At 47.4% G+C, this 15,377-nt stretch overlaps 1 protein-coding gene across 5 annotated transcripts in view; it reads right to left on the bottom strand.

Annotated features, from left to right (window-relative positions):
- OTOF (otoferlin) overlaps window positions 1-15,377 on the bottom strand; it is a 94,121-nt gene that overhangs the window by 68,978 nt on the left and 9,766 nt on the right. For all 5 annotated transcript variants that reach the window (XM_056123160.1, XM_056123124.1, XM_056123143.1 and 2 more), the window contains exon 2: window positions 8,044-8,102. In XM_056123160.1, the coding sequence (XP_055979135.1) occupies window positions 8,044-8,102 (59 nt within the window). The remainder of the gene's footprint in view (window positions 1-8,043; window positions 8,103-15,377) is intronic.

The following is a 15,377-nucleotide window of genomic DNA, read 5'->3' as shown; positions in this document are numbered from 1 at the left end:
ATACATTAATTAAGAAGCAAACAAACAAACAAAAAATTAAAACAACTATTTTAGCATTTGCCTCAAGAAGTTGGAAAGAAGCCCAGGAGAAATAAACATAGAGAGAGAAATAAGATATTAATGAAATGAAGAATGATAGCAGAGATTAGTGAAACCAAAAGCTTGTTCTTTAGGAAGATCAATGAGCTGATGGTGCGAGAGCATTGCCAAGAGAGACAGAGAAGACGTAGAGAAATAAAACAGGGAGAAGGCAGAAACGAGTATGGGTCCAGTGAAGATTTTAAAGCCATCTAAAGGCATCATTACAAAAGTGGTGCTAATTTAACACCTAGAGATGAAATATAAAAGTGCTTAGAAAAACAAAAACCCCATATGGGTGCAAGAAGACATAAAAATTGAAAAGGCAGTTACAGAGTTCTCTAACCGAACTGGACAGACTTCAAGAGTTGTACACTTGGGGCTGGAGCAATAGCACAGCAGGTAGGGCGTTTGCCTTGCACGTGGCTGACCCAAGTTCGATTCCCAGCATCCCATATGGTCCCCTGAGCACCGCTAGGAGTAATTCCTGAGTGCAGAGCCCTGTGCATCGCCGGGTATGACCCCCCCAAAAAAAGAGTTGTACACTTGTTTTGTTTGTTTGTTTGTTTGGGGTACACACCTGGCTGTGCTTAGGGGTTACTCTGGGCTCTGCACTCAGGAATTATTCCTGGCAGTACTCAGGGAATAATAGGAGATGCCGGGGATCTAAACCAAGTCGACCACATGAAAGGCAAACGCCCTGCCCTCTGTACTCTTTCTCTTATCCAAGAGTTTTTTACACTTGAGGGACTGAAGTAATAGCACAGCGGGTAGGGCATTTGCCTTGCACGCGGTCGACCTGAGTTCGATTCCCAGCATCCCAAAAAAAAGCAAAAAAAAAAAAAAAGAGTTTTACACTTGATCCTCTGACCACATCAGGGAAGATAAAGTTCCTGTTTGAAGCAAGCTGAATCTTAATTCTAGGCCCTATGAGTTTATAGACGTGGCTGCAAAACTCCTAAACAAATATATTGGCATCTAACAAAATAGAAAATGATTACATTAGGAATACTAGGAGAGAGAAGTGATGATGGTCTAAACAGCAGCAGAAAAAGAATTTGCTAAACTTCAGAAACATTTTTATAATTAAAAACTTAGTGACTAAGTCAAAGCCATGATACAAGACCCCATAACAATAATCATTTTGGGTGATAAAACTTTAAATGTGCTCATTCATGATTGGAGAGATAGGGCAGGGGCAAGGCCCTTGCCTGGCATGTGACTGGCCTGACTTTGATCCTCGGCACCCCTATCGTCCCCATATGAGCCCCGCCAGGAGTGAACCCTGAAAGAAAAGCCAGGAGTAGGCCCTGAGCACTGCCGAGTGAGCCCCTGCTCCTAGTAAATGCACTCTCTTCCTTTAATGCCAGTAACTGGGGAATGAGTTTTATCAACGCTTATAATTTTAAATTAATTTATTTGGGGACATGGGGTCCTCACCTAGCTGTGCTCAGGGATTACTCCTGGATTTGTGCTCAGGGATCACTCCTGGCAGTGCTCAGGGAACTATATGGAGTGCCAAGGATTGAAAGGGGGTCAGACGCATACAAGTCAATTGCTTTAACCCCTGTACTGACTCTTATCGTCACTTTTATTACTGAATACCAAACTAGAAATTACAACCAATGCTCTAAAAATCAGGACATAGCAAGTTAGGATTGAAAATAAGATATAAAACACTTATGTTTGTAAATGTCATGCAAAAATGTGTGTGATTTTTCATAGACAAAATAGTAGAAGCATCAATGGATATATGTGTAGATGTGTAGTAAATGTACAGATGTGTAGACTAGTAAAGCCACTGAGTTCAGTCAAGTTGACAGAGAAAAGATGGACTTATAAATGCACAAAAAAACATGAGTATATTTCAGTATTGATCAACTAAATATTAAAAGAAATGATAAGGGGGCTGGAGAGATAGCACAGTGGGTAGGGCATTTGCCTTACAAACGGCCGACCCGGATTCATTTCCCAGCATCCCATATGGTCTCCCGAGCACCGCCGGGAGTGATTCCTGAGTGCAGAGCCAGGAGTAAGCCCTGAGCATCGCCGGGTGTGACCCAAAAAGCAAAAAATAAATAAATAAAAAATAAAAGAAAAGCTAAACATTTAAACAATAAAGAATTTTGATAATAAATCATCAATAATACCTAAGAATTTTATGTGGAAAACATGCAATTATTAGTATAGGTTGGTAGGCAGTTTGAATAGCTTCTTCTTTATTATTATTATTATTATTATTATTACTGGTGCCCGCTCGAGCAAATCGATGAACAACGGGAGGACAGTGCAGGACAGTGCAGTGCTACTATTACTACCATTATTTGTTTTGGGGTCACACCCAGTCATGCTCAGGGCTCTGCATTCAGAAATCACTTCTGGCAAAGTCTGGGGACCGCATGTGGCTGGGGATTGAACCCAGGTGGACTGTGTGCAAGACAAAGCAAGTGTCTTACCACTGTAATATTCTGGCCCCACTTCAATATTTTTAAATGAACATCTTAACCTAAAAAAATAGCTGCATGTTTATGCTCATTGTATTGTTATTCTGAATAAAAATATTGTTATGGCTGAATCTAAACGTTGGACATGGGAGTCTCCCGGTGGACGGTTCCACAATGAAATAGACCACATCATATTCAATCGGCAGTTTTGCCTGACCGATGTTGCTGTTGTCCCAAAATTCCAAATGGGATCAGACCACTGTCTCCTTCATGCAAAATTCTACCTCACAGAACGGTATGAAAAGAATGCAAAGTTTAAGAAGAGAACTCCCAGAACGACCACCAACTGGGAGCTCTTTGGCTCTGTTGCGGCAACATGGGAAGATGCCGTCATTGACAACATTGATGAGGAATACAATCGAATGATTCAGCACCTCCATGATTGTGCGAGGAACACCAAGAGAGAGATAGCCACAAAAAAACGCCTTTCTTCGAACACTCTTGAACTTATTCGCCAACGTGGCTTGGCACATGCCTCAGGCAACCACAAACGAATGTCCGAGCTTGCAAAACAGTGCAGAGAAGCGATCAAGGATGACCTCAAAGACAGGAGAGCAGCAGTGCTGGTAAAGGCGGCAGAAGCCAGGAAAAGCATTTGTAATGCCCGCCTGTCCTTCACCAACTACAAGACCAAGATGACTGCCCTTCGACATCCTGATGGATCTATCACATCTTCCAGAAGGGCAGTGGAGAAGATTATTCTTGACTTCTACTCAGATCTCTTTAATAGCCATGTCCACTTGCCCACATACCAAATTCCGCAGGATGGATATGTCATTCCCAATGTTCTCCCTTCCGAAATCCAACACGCCATCTCATCGGTAAAGAAACAAAGAGCACCCGGCCCAGACAAGCTCAGACCTAACACCTGAAGAATCTGCTGTCAGTACTCGTTAATACACTGGCTTGGCTCTTCACACGCTACCTGTCTGAATTCAAGGTTCCATCCCAATGGAAAACCAGCAGGACCGTACTACTGTTCAAGAAGGGAGACATCCATGACATTGGCAACTATCGCCCGATCTGCCTATTGTCTGTCATCTACAAGTTGTTCACTCGAGTCATCCTAAATAGGATTGGCAGAACACTAGATGAAGGACAACCATGCGAACAAGCCAGGTTCCAAGAAGGATTCAGCACCATCGACCATATCCACACGATAACCAAGCTCATTGAGGTTTCTCGGGAGTTCAAGACGCTGCTCTATCTAACGCTCATTGATTTAAAAAAGGCCTTTGATTCTGTTGAGACGGAAGTGGTCATTGAAGCCCTAGCCAATCAGGGCGTTCAAACTCAATACATCAGGATCCTTTGTGAGCTGTATTACGGATTCACTACCAGGATCTCACCATTCTACAAAGAAGTAATCATTGATGTCAAGAGAGGGGTTCGGCAGGGTGATGCCATTTCAATGAAACTCTTCAGTGCCACCCTCAAGAACATCATGCGACAACTGGAATGGGAAGGAATGGGAGTGAAGGTGGATGGTTGGCAACTACACCACCTCCACTTTGCTGATGACATCATTCTAATAACACCAAACATCAGCCAAGCGGCACAAATGCTAACCGACTTCAACCGTGAGTGTGGAAAGGTTGGATTACAACTGAATCTCACAAAGATAATGTTCATGAGAAACAGTCTTGTTCCTGATGCTCCATTCACTCTCAACGGAACCACCATCTCCGAATGCAACAGTTATATATACCTAGATCGAGAAATCAACATGAAGAATGACCTGGTATCTGAGTTACACAGAAGGAAGAGAGTGGAACGTCTTCAAGAGCACTGAAGAAATAACTAAGAGGACAAAGAACCTCCAACTCCGAGCACATCTCTTCGATTCCACTGTTCTTCCTGAATTAACATATGCTTCAGAGACCTGGGCCCTACGAAAACAGGATGAGAACGCTATTCAGGTCTCTCAAAGAGGAATCGAAAGAGCTATGCCTTGGAGTATCACGCTTCACTCAAATGAGAGATAGAATCCGGAGTTCCGACCTCCTTCGACGGTCAAGAATCAGGGACGCTGTCTCGTTTGCCAAGGTGTCGAAAATCAGATGGGCTGGACATTTAATGAGGTTTACAGATGACCGCTGAACTAAAGCCATTACTGACTGGATTCCACGGGACGTCAAAAGATCGTGTGGACGCCCACCTACAAGATGGTCAGACTTCTTCGTCAAGACCCTGAATGATTGGTTTGAGGCTCTGCATATTCCTAGAACGAGCAGGTGCCAATGGGCTACGCTAGCACGCAACAGGGATGAATGGAGACATTACTGGCACCCGCTCGAGTAAATCGATGAATAAACGGGTATCAAGTGCTCAAGTGATTGTTATTCACAACAGTGAAAATATGGAAATAGCCCAAGTGCCCAATGACAGGTGAGTGGATAGAGAAGTTAAGGCACATGTGCACAATGGAATACTATCTAGTTATAAGAAAAAATGAAATACTGCTATTTACTACGACTTGGTTGGGAGAAGGATAACATTACATGTTGATCTCACTCAAATGCAGTATATAAAGAGGCAAGGCAAGGCAAGGGGATGGGTAGTTAATGATAACAAACTCTTCAACTTTGACTACAGGATTGAGGAAACCAAGCAGAGGGGTGACAGGGGAGGGGTTGGGAAGGAAGAGACAGATCAGAAGCGATAGAAGAGCTTGGGGAACAGCCTCACTAAAACAAACTCTGCAGAGACACAAACCGGGAAAACTCCGGGTATTCCAATGCTGGACTGAGAACTCTGGGGGCTTCTTGGAGTGGAGGTGGGCAGCCTGCTCCCATCCCTGGGTACTTCTGGAAGCCCCGGCAGCCACACCCACCTCCCACAGCTACCGTTATGTTGACTAACCCACCAGCCCTACTCTTCAGGTTCATGAACTAAATCTCCAAGGAAATGCAAGCGAAACAGCTAAAATTCATGAGCACCCTGGTCTCTCGGTTGCAAACTCTGGGTGCCCTTAGGAGAGAAACCCTGGAAGCTGCATCCACGTCCTACTGCTGCCTCCACGCCAAAGGCCCAAGCCCAAGGCTTCACTAAGAAGCCTCACGTAGGCTCATCCCAGTGCTGCAGAGCCTGAAGATTCTGAGCTATATGGCCACATATGCAGCTGCACAACACCTCCAAATCCCACAGTACTGACATCCCGAAGGGAGCCCACCAAATCAGATGGGAAAGTAAACTCAACAAACAAGACCAACAACACAGAAGACTCAACTAGTGACAAACAGCTTAGTAAATCTTCAGACAAAGACTTAAGAACTCTATAGTTAGATATGACAAATTTCACAATTTTTCTTACTGAATTATTTTTGATAATTCTTTTAGTCATTTTCTTGTAACAAGCAATATAAAACAAATATTTGTGTACCAATAATGTGTTGGGCTGGAGTGATAGCACAGTGGTAGGGCATTTGCCTTGTGTGTAGCCTGCTCAGCTGAGCCGGGTTCAATTCCTCCGCCCCTCTTGGAGAGCCCGGCAAGCTACCGAGAGTATTTCGACCGCACAGCAAAGCCTGGCAAGCTACCCATGACATATTCGATATGCCAAACACAGTAACAACAAGTCTCACAATGGAGACGTTACTGGGCCCACTCGAGCAAATTGATAAACAACGGGAGGACAGTGACAGTGACAATAATGGGTCAGGCTTGGGGGTGGTTGGGGAAATAGGGACAATAGTGGGATTGATGCTGGAACATCAAAAACCCAAACAACTGTATTATGAACAACTTTGTAAGCCATGGTGTTTAAATAAAGTAAAAAAATGTGTTTGGGGACCTTCAGGTCTATACTTGGAAGACCACATGGGCTGGGAATTGAACCCAGACCAGGTACATTCTAGACACATGCCATAATACAGTCTCTCAGCTCTTTAAAAAAAATTTAATGGACATCTTCCTAAATTAATTTTGGAATTTAATAAAATGTAGTAAAGATTTCTGTTGCATTATATAAACTTTTAACAAGATGAGAACGCCATTCAGGTCTCCCAAAGAAGAATAGAAAGAGCTATGCTCGGAATATCACGTTTCACTCAAATGAGAGAACGAATCCGGAGTTCTGACATCCGTCGACGATCAAGGATCAGGGACGCTGTCTCATATGCCAAGGTGTCGAAAATCAGATGGGCTGGTCACGTAATGAGATTTAAAGACGACCGTTGGACTAGAGCTGTTACTGATTGGATTCCACGGGATGTCAAGAGACCGCGTGGCCGCCCACCTACCAGATGGTCAGACTTCTTTGTCAAGATCATGAACGATCGGTTCGAGGCCCTCCATGTTCCCGGAGCGAAGAGATGCCATTGGGCTACACTAGCACGCAACAGGGACAAATGGAGACGTTACTGGCGCCCGCTCGAGCAAATCGACGACTAACGGGAAGTTAAGTGATTAAGTGATATAAACTTTTAAAATATAACTGGAAGAATAAAGCCCCAAATAGATCAATTGTGAAAGAGAAGAGGAAAGAGACAGAATGGGCCTCACTAGTTGTTAATACACGCACATACACACACACACACACACACACACACACACACACACACCATACAGTGGATAGTATGGGAAGTTCTAAAGGCAGACTAATGGTGTGGAATGGAAGGCTCCGGAAGAATTGGACAGTAAGTGGAGAGCTGATGAGGGAGTCCATGTTGGAACTGTCTCCTTCCCGGAAGGAGCAGAAAATGGGACTTGAGAGTAACACCACATGCAACGTAAAAAGCACAAGTACAGCATCAGATAATGTCAGCACATGTACTATAACCTTGGGGAGGGAAGCACACTGGGATCAAGGCTTGAGTCACGTGGGACACAGTCAATAGGTGAATGGAAGCTGGGAGAAGTTTCTTTCACAGCCAAGGCCAGCAGAGGGTTGGCACTGACCACAGGCCAGGGGGACTTGTGAATCAGTGGGGAATAGGACAGCCGTATGGGGAAGCGCGAATTCCAAAGGGAAGCATCCCACGTGTCCCGAAATGAACAACGACAGCTCCCTGCTGGTCTGTGAAAATCAGAAACTCAGCTTGGGCAATCCCGGGTATAGAAGGGACTCAGGAGTCCACTCTGTCCGCTGGGGGCAGGGGACCACAGAGGACTGGTGAAATGCGCTAGCGACGCCAGCCCCTGCCCTGGAAGCTCCTAGAGCAGTGCTCTTGCTGTTCCAAAGAAGGCATGTGGGAGCACATTGTGTGTCCGTGTGTGGGAAGTGGGAAAGGGCTGGCAGAGTGGGGAGGTGGAACATGGCGGGGAACTGGCTCATCCGGTGTGCAGAGGTCTCTCAAAGCAGTGAGGTGGGGGTAGAGGGAGCCTCCTCCATCCCCCTACCCCCTCATCTCAGGAGGCATCGTGGGGGTGAGTCGGCTGGAGGAGGAGGGAAGGGAGGAGCAGGAGGAGGGAGGGGAGGAGGCGCAGGATGTTCTGGCTCCCGCTGGCTCCAGCATCCTACCTCGTCGAAGTCCGCCACATCCTCGCAGTTCTCCAGGACCCGGGAGTAGAAGGACTGGCCTGAGTGAGAGAGAATCAGGGTCAGGGTCAGCCTCCTGGGTCAGGCTGCAGTAGTCACTCCCAATTGGGACGGCCCAGCACCACCGTGAGCTCAGCCCGGGGCCTCAGACAATTCAGTATCTGTAGCTTGTGTCCCAACTTATAATTCAATACCTGATCTATGTACCTTGAGCCACATGCCCAGAGAGAGGCAAGTCTCCTCACGCCTGTCCTCTCTGCCCCCCTTAGCAGCCCCACAGGGCAGTGCCCAAAGGCCATGTGCCCCACTTCATGACTGATGGACAGGCAGGTGAGGGAGACAGTAGGGGACACCCCCTTGCACTTTTCCTCAGGGTCTCCCGGTCTCATGGGCAGTCTCCTCTGCTTTGCTGACCTTCCCTGGCCCAAGTTTGCCTGGTCCATAAGATGGTGTCGGTCCCTCTGTGACCATGCCCAGGCCAGGTCCTGAGTCATATCTGGTTGCTTCCCTCCACTTGCCCCTCAGTTTTCTTGTCAGCCTGCACAAAGGGGAAGCCGGATGTGGTTGCTCCCCACACACCTGGTGGGTACCACCGCGAGAAGGATGCACAGCCCCTCACTAGCCAGCTCACATCCATGCCCCACCCAGTGGCTGACACCAGTTCTCCCAGCCACCCAGTCAGAACCAGCCAAGAGGGGAGAGGGCGGGGGTGCTGGGTGGGCTGTGTGGGAGCCTCAGCCTAAGACCGGTCACTGGGAAGCAGCCCCTGGAGTCAGCGATGTGGGGCCCCACCCTAAGGACTTGGGGTAGAGGAGAGAATGAAAGGCACAGCACCCATTCTCAGGAAGCTGCACCCAGGAGGGGCAGTGGACAAGCCAAGACCTTATGATACGCACCCCAAGATTCAACTTTATATCCTGCAACCAGCACCTCAAGGCACAATTTTGTCTCCTGCAACCTGCACCCCAAGGCACAGTTCAGAACTTGCAGTACCCTAAGATCCACTTCAGCCCTATGCAATATATACCTCAAGGCACAACTCAGTACCCTGCAGTATGATTTGGCACCCGGCAGTATGCACCCCAAGTTATGATTAAGAACCCTGCTCTATGCAGTCTAGATACAATTCAGTATCTGTAGCTTATGCCCAACTTATAATTCAATACCTTGATCTATATATCTCAAAGATTAAGTTTAGTGCTCTACAATATGACCTCAAAATATAGTTTTGCATGCTATAAAAAAGTGGTCAGTATATAAATTGCTTCTTAACACAGAACCCTATATAAACCTTATTAACTGTCATTTGGAGTTGGGGTCCTTGTCAAGACTCCACTGCATTGGATGAGGCTTGAACCCTAACCTTAACCCTACCAAAGAGCTCGAGCTAGCAATAAAATTCCTTCGCTTTTGAATAAAAAAAAAAGTGGTCAGGGAACTAAAGGTTAATAATGGTGGGGGGGAGTGTTACGGAGCAGGAGTATGGAGGAAGTGAGGAGTCATTCTATGAGGGGACATGTAGATGAGCTATTTATAAAGAATATTTATATTTATAATCTTATTTGTTATTTATAAAATAAGATTTTGTTAACTACTGTCATGCATAATTTAAACAATTTTATTACATAAAGTGTTAAAGCAATTTCTTGCCATTGTCAACTGCACAGCAAGTGAGAAAGTAAAAGGCGGCTGTGATAAGACCTACTGGAAAATGCCCCTGGACACAAGTGATCTGGTGAGTGGACAAAGCTCCAAAGCCATTTAGAGTGGGGGTCTCAGGCAGGGGTCTCAGTCTGTGTGAAATCAGTTTCTGCTGTCTACACTTCGGCTTGAAGCTTTCTCAATGAACAACTTTATAAGCCAGGAACGGGGCTCGGAGTAGAGCCCTGGCCTTACATATGTGAAGTCCTGGCACCACAGATGCAAACAGCCACTCTGATTTACTTCTGGTAGTCAAAAGGGAACTGCATTTAAATTCCAGCAACCCAAACCAGCAGGCCATATCCTTAAAGTCCCGTGTGTGTGTGTGCATGTGCGTGTGTGCGTGTGTGTGCGTGAGTGTGTGTGTGTGTGTGTTTTGTGGTTTTGGGGTCACACCATGCAATGCTCAGGGCTTACTCTTGTCTCTGCTCACGGATTATTCCCATGGTGGCAAGGATCAGCCAGGTACAAGGCAAGTGCCTACGTGCTTATCTCTTCTGCAGTCTATTCTTGGGGTTTGTTGGGGCTGTCACAGGGAAAGGGCTCAGGACAGAACTCGAGGGGACACAGAATACCGCCCTGCCACTCTCTCACAGAAAATCTGGGAGACTGACTAATACCTGCAGGGTCAGGATGCTGACAGAAAGTCCCTTTTCTCTCCAGTATAAAAAAGGTGTGTGTGTGTGTGTGTGTGTGTGTGTGTGTGTGTTCATATATGACCATATGCATGCTTGCATATGTCAACTGTGTGTATATGCTGCATGTATACGTAACCTGTGTGTGTATGCTTGTGTTTCAAGCATGTGGTCATGTGGGAGAAGTTGCATCCAAGTTTAATGGGGGGAGAAGCTATCAAGCAGAAGCTGCGTACACAGAAAATAGGGATGAAGTAGGCAGCTGGGAAAGGAAGGTTCTTTAGCACTAGCTGGGGACCAAACAAATGAAAAACGAAAAAGAAAAATAATCTCAACGCCAACCCCCTAGCGGCCGGGGAGGAGAACCAGCATGAGCAAAGGAACCTGAGATCCTGATGATTCCTCCCATGGGCAATGAGTAATGCCCACAGGAATCAGGTGAGCTGTGTGTGTATTGAGGCTTCTCCCAGGACCAGCTGTGCTGGGCAATTAAAGGCCTTTTTATTATTGAAGATACAAATGAGCCCGGGATGTAGCCCAGCCAAGGGTCTCCCGGAGCTGCCCTGCAGTGGAGGGGTGAAGGGCAGAGGGACCGACCAGGAGGCCCCAGGCTGCAGGAACCAGCACTTGTCTATTTCCTGTCGTCTTGTTAGACAGGAAGCAAAGTACAGTGGAATTAACCACGGCACAATTTAAACATCAGGGCTCTGTTCTTGATGCAGTAAAACCTCATTGCCTTAGACCCTGGGGATTTGAGTGTGGTGAATATTGTCAAGTAAGAGGACTTAAACTCTAGATACTGGGAGGAAAAATACGGTTCACAGAAACAAGTCAAATAAATTGCACAGAAACAGTGCAAAGGGCATCTTATTAAGAAACCAGAACGCTCCGTGGCCTTTCTGAAAAGCCGCCTTTTAGACAGGTTGGATAAACGGCCACAAGGTGCCTTCCAAGGGCCTCCCTCTCCTCTTCAGCAGGACGGAACCCGGGGACCCCGCCTCGCTTCTCAGCTCTCCGAGGGGGCGAGTAGCCCCCTTCTCCTTTCAGGCTCATTTCCACAGAACATCCACTCCAGTCACCGTCCTCCTCTTGCTGACATTTCAAAGAGGTTTCCAGACGAAACTGTTTCAAACCCCTAACAGCCAGTCCCCTTCTTTGCCACCTTCCTTGACTGAGCATTAGGTCTGAGAGCGAAAATCGCACGTTCCTGCAGAGGGGAGGAAGCGTTTGCGGACAGGGAAGTGAGAGCTGGAAATGCATCCGTGTCTGCCTTCCTTCGGAAGCCACTGCTCACCCGGCCGCTTGCTCTGAAATAAATCGCTCCCAGAGCCGGTCAATACAGTGTGGGTGGTGCAGAGTCTGGTCAATACGGTGAGGGCAGTGGAGAGTCTGGTCAATACTGGGGTGAGGGCAGTGGAGAGCCTGTGACCTCAGATGCACCCACACTGGGGGAGGGGTAAGGTGGAGCTCGAGAATCCTGAGGCTTATTCAAAGGCACTTTGAAGTCATTTGCTATTTTCATTTCTTCTTTCTTTTTTCTTCTTTTTTTCTTCTTTTTGGGTCACACCCGGCGATGCTCAGGGGTAACTTCTGCACTCAGGAATTACTCCTGGCGATGCTCTGGGGACCACATGGGATGCCAGGGATTGAACCCGGGTCAGCCACGTGTGCGTTCAAGGCAAGCACCCTACCCGCTGTGCTATCTACAGCTCCAGCACCTCATTTGCCATTTTCAAAGTGCAGCTACCCCAGGCAGCTCTTCAAATTCAAAGGCAGCAGTGTCTCAATGCACCTGGAAACTGCTAAACTTAAAGCGATCTGATTTAAGGGGGCACCAGGTCAGCTCTGCACCAAGGGCACCAAGAATCAATTTTGCTACAGTGGCCCGACAGGGGTCAGATGTCCGGGAGAGGCCACATTGGGGGTGGGGGGCTTGTTCATGCCCACCTGTGGGAAGGTCTCCTTGTCTCTATCAGCACCGCCTTGGGTGGGGCTGGGTGGGGGTGCTGCAGGGACCCCTTAAATATGCACGTGGCCTAGAGCACTGTTTTACAGTCCCCAGGGAACCTTGGTCAGAGACCTTCAGTAGAAGGTGCATCTGTGCCTAAAAATAAATAGCCCACCCTAGGGGCTCCTGGGATCCTGGTAGGGCACAGAATTGGGGACCTTGGGGGCCTGGAACCAGCTTCCCAGAGGACAGGCTGCAGGGGAGTCCTCAGGACCCAGCCTTCCTGGCTGTACCCCTACATACCCACTGTTTCTTTCTTTCCCTGTGTGAGCTGAGACGCAGCACAGCATGGGGCTGGGGTTCCAGAGCTCCTCATCAGCCCTGGCTCCTCTCGAAATAGCACCCCCTATCTCCCCCGCACCCCTTCCCTCTGCAGGGCCCGCAGGCTTTCCTCCCCACCAGCCCAGAGCAGCATGATGCCAAAGGCTCCCACGAGCGGATCTTGCTGGCCTCCGGGCAGAAAAATGACCAACACAGGCAAGTTTGGGCCTGGCCTGAGCTGCAGTTTGGTGGGGGCGTTGTAGGGATCTCGGGGCCTTCATTTAATCCTCTGCACTCCGGGCCAGTGGCATCCCAGACCATTGTGAGGGTCGAAAAGAGACTTCTTTCTTTTTTAACTCTATTTATTTATTTATTTATTTATTTTTGCCATTTTGGGTTACACCCATCTTATATAACACACAACTGATGCTCAGTAGCTCTGTACTTAGGAATTACCTCTGGCGGTGCTGGGGGAACCATATGGGATGCTTGAAATCGAACCCGGGTCAGCCGCGTGCAAGGCAAACACCCTACTCGCTGTGCTATCGCTCCAGTCCTCAAAAGAGACTGTTGTATGAAGCACCGAAGCCTCCAAACGCAAGGCCAGGGGATTGGGGTGAGGCCCGGGGACAAGGCCATCCCAGCTCAGACCCCAGCTGTCCAGGCACTGGTGTGTACAGAGGAAGGGGACTTGAAGTCCCTTGGTTTCCTCGTTGATAAGATAAGAAACAGGGGCCAGAGCAAGAGTACAGTGGGCAGGCTCTTGCCTTGCACAAGGGCGACACGATTTGGGTTCCCAACACTACATATCACCAGGACCCATCCCCAGTACAGAGCCAGGAGTCAGCTGTGAGCAGCCCCAGGTGTGGCCCCCAAACAAACAAACAAACAAGACACCAACAAGCATGGCTCCAGTTCCACGGTTCACCCCCAGATAGGAAATGACTGTGAAGCCAGTTGAGTCCTGGTTTTCCTTCTGACATTTATAACTTAAATTGAACAACGGTCTTCTCTCTCTGACTCACATCTTTGTAACTTATTTTCAGCAGTGTGTAATTAAGAACAAGCTCCTATTCATCTTATATAACACTTCCAGCTTTAGGGATTTTAGGTGTTTACGATTGACTCTTAATTTGGTAGGGTTTACATTCATAGCTATCCAGCTGTCCAGGCACTGGCTCTAGCCAGCATGCCAGCGCACTCCAGCAAAGCATATGTCCATGTCTCCACCACACAAATAAGCTGGCAAACAGGCCCACTTCCTTCAAATGCCCCTGCCCTCCCTTACCTGTCAACCTCTGCCTGCCCCCACTTTGAGGAGATCACTAGAGGAGATCATGGTTCAGGTTTCTTTCTTTTTTCCTTTCTTTCTTTCTTTCTTTCTTTCTTTCTTTCTTTCTTTCTTTCTTTTCCTTTTGGGTCACACCTGGCTCTGCACTCAGGAATTACTCCTGGCGGTGCTAGGGGAACCATATGGGATGCTGGGAATCAAACCCGGGTCAGCCGCGTGCAAGGCAAACGCCCTACCTTCTGTGCTATTGCTCCAGCCCTGGCTCAGGTTTCTTACCAGAATTTAGTCCTGCCTATTTTGATCTGTGCATAAATCATAGCAAAAAAAGAACAATTTTTTTTGTGGGTGTCTGGCTTCTTCAGTCAATGGAATTTTTGGTGAATCCATATTATTGTATGTTTCAGAGATTCATTCATTTTTATCCCACTTTCCAAAATGGATTCAGCACAATCTACCATATCCACATGATAACCAAGCTCATCGAGATTTCTCGGAAGCTCAAGATGCCGCTCTGTCTAACGTTCGTTGATTTAAAGAAGGCCTTTGATTCTGTTGAGATGGAAGCGGTCATCGAAGCCCTAGCCAAACAGGGCTTTCAAACTCAATACTTCAGGATCCTCCGTGAGCTGTACTGTGGATTCACTACCAGGATCTCACCATTCTACAGGGAGGTGATCATTGACGTCAAGAGAGGGGTACAGCAGGGTGATACCATTTCAGTGCCACCCTCGAGAACGTCATGCGACTGGAATGGGAAGGTACGGGAGTGAAGATAGACGGTCGGCAACTACACCACCTCTGCTTCACTGATGACATTGTTCTAATAACACCAAACATCAGCCAAGCGGCACAAATGCTGGCCGACTTTGACCGTGAGTGTGGAAAGGTCGGACTACAGCTGAATCTCACGAAGACAATGTTTATGAGAAACAGCCTCGTTCCTGACACTCCATTCCCTCTCAATAGAACCACCATCTCCGAATGCAACAGTTATATATACCTAGGTCGAGAAATCAACATGATGAATGACCTGGCACCTGAGTTGCGCAGGAGGAAGAGAGCAGCTTGGAACACCTTCAAGAGTGTTGAAGAAATAGCTAAGAGGATGAAGAACCTCCAGCTCCAGGCACATCTCTTTGATTCCACTGTTCTTCTTGCATTAACATACATCTCAGAGACCTGGGCCCTATGAAAACAGGATGAGAACGCTATTTGGGTCTCCTAAAGAGGAATCGAAAGAGCTATGCTTGGAGTATCACACTTCACTCAAATGAGAGAAAGAATCTGGAGTTCCAACCTCTGTCGATGGTCAAGAATCAGGGATGCTGTCTTGTTTGCCAAGGCATCAAAAATCAGATGGACGGGACACGTAATGAGATTTGGAGACGACCGCTAGACTAGAGCCATTACCGACTAGATT

This window comes from Sorex fumeus, unplaced genomic scaffold (genome assembly GCF_029834395.1).
Source record: "Sorex fumeus unplaced genomic scaffold, SorFum_2.1 ptg000006l, whole genome shotgun sequence".
NCBI lineage: Eukaryota > Metazoa > Chordata > Mammalia > Eulipotyphla > Soricidae > Sorex > Sorex fumeus.
Note: the sequence above shows the minus strand (reverse complement) of the source record. Positions and strands in the feature narration are given on the sequence as shown.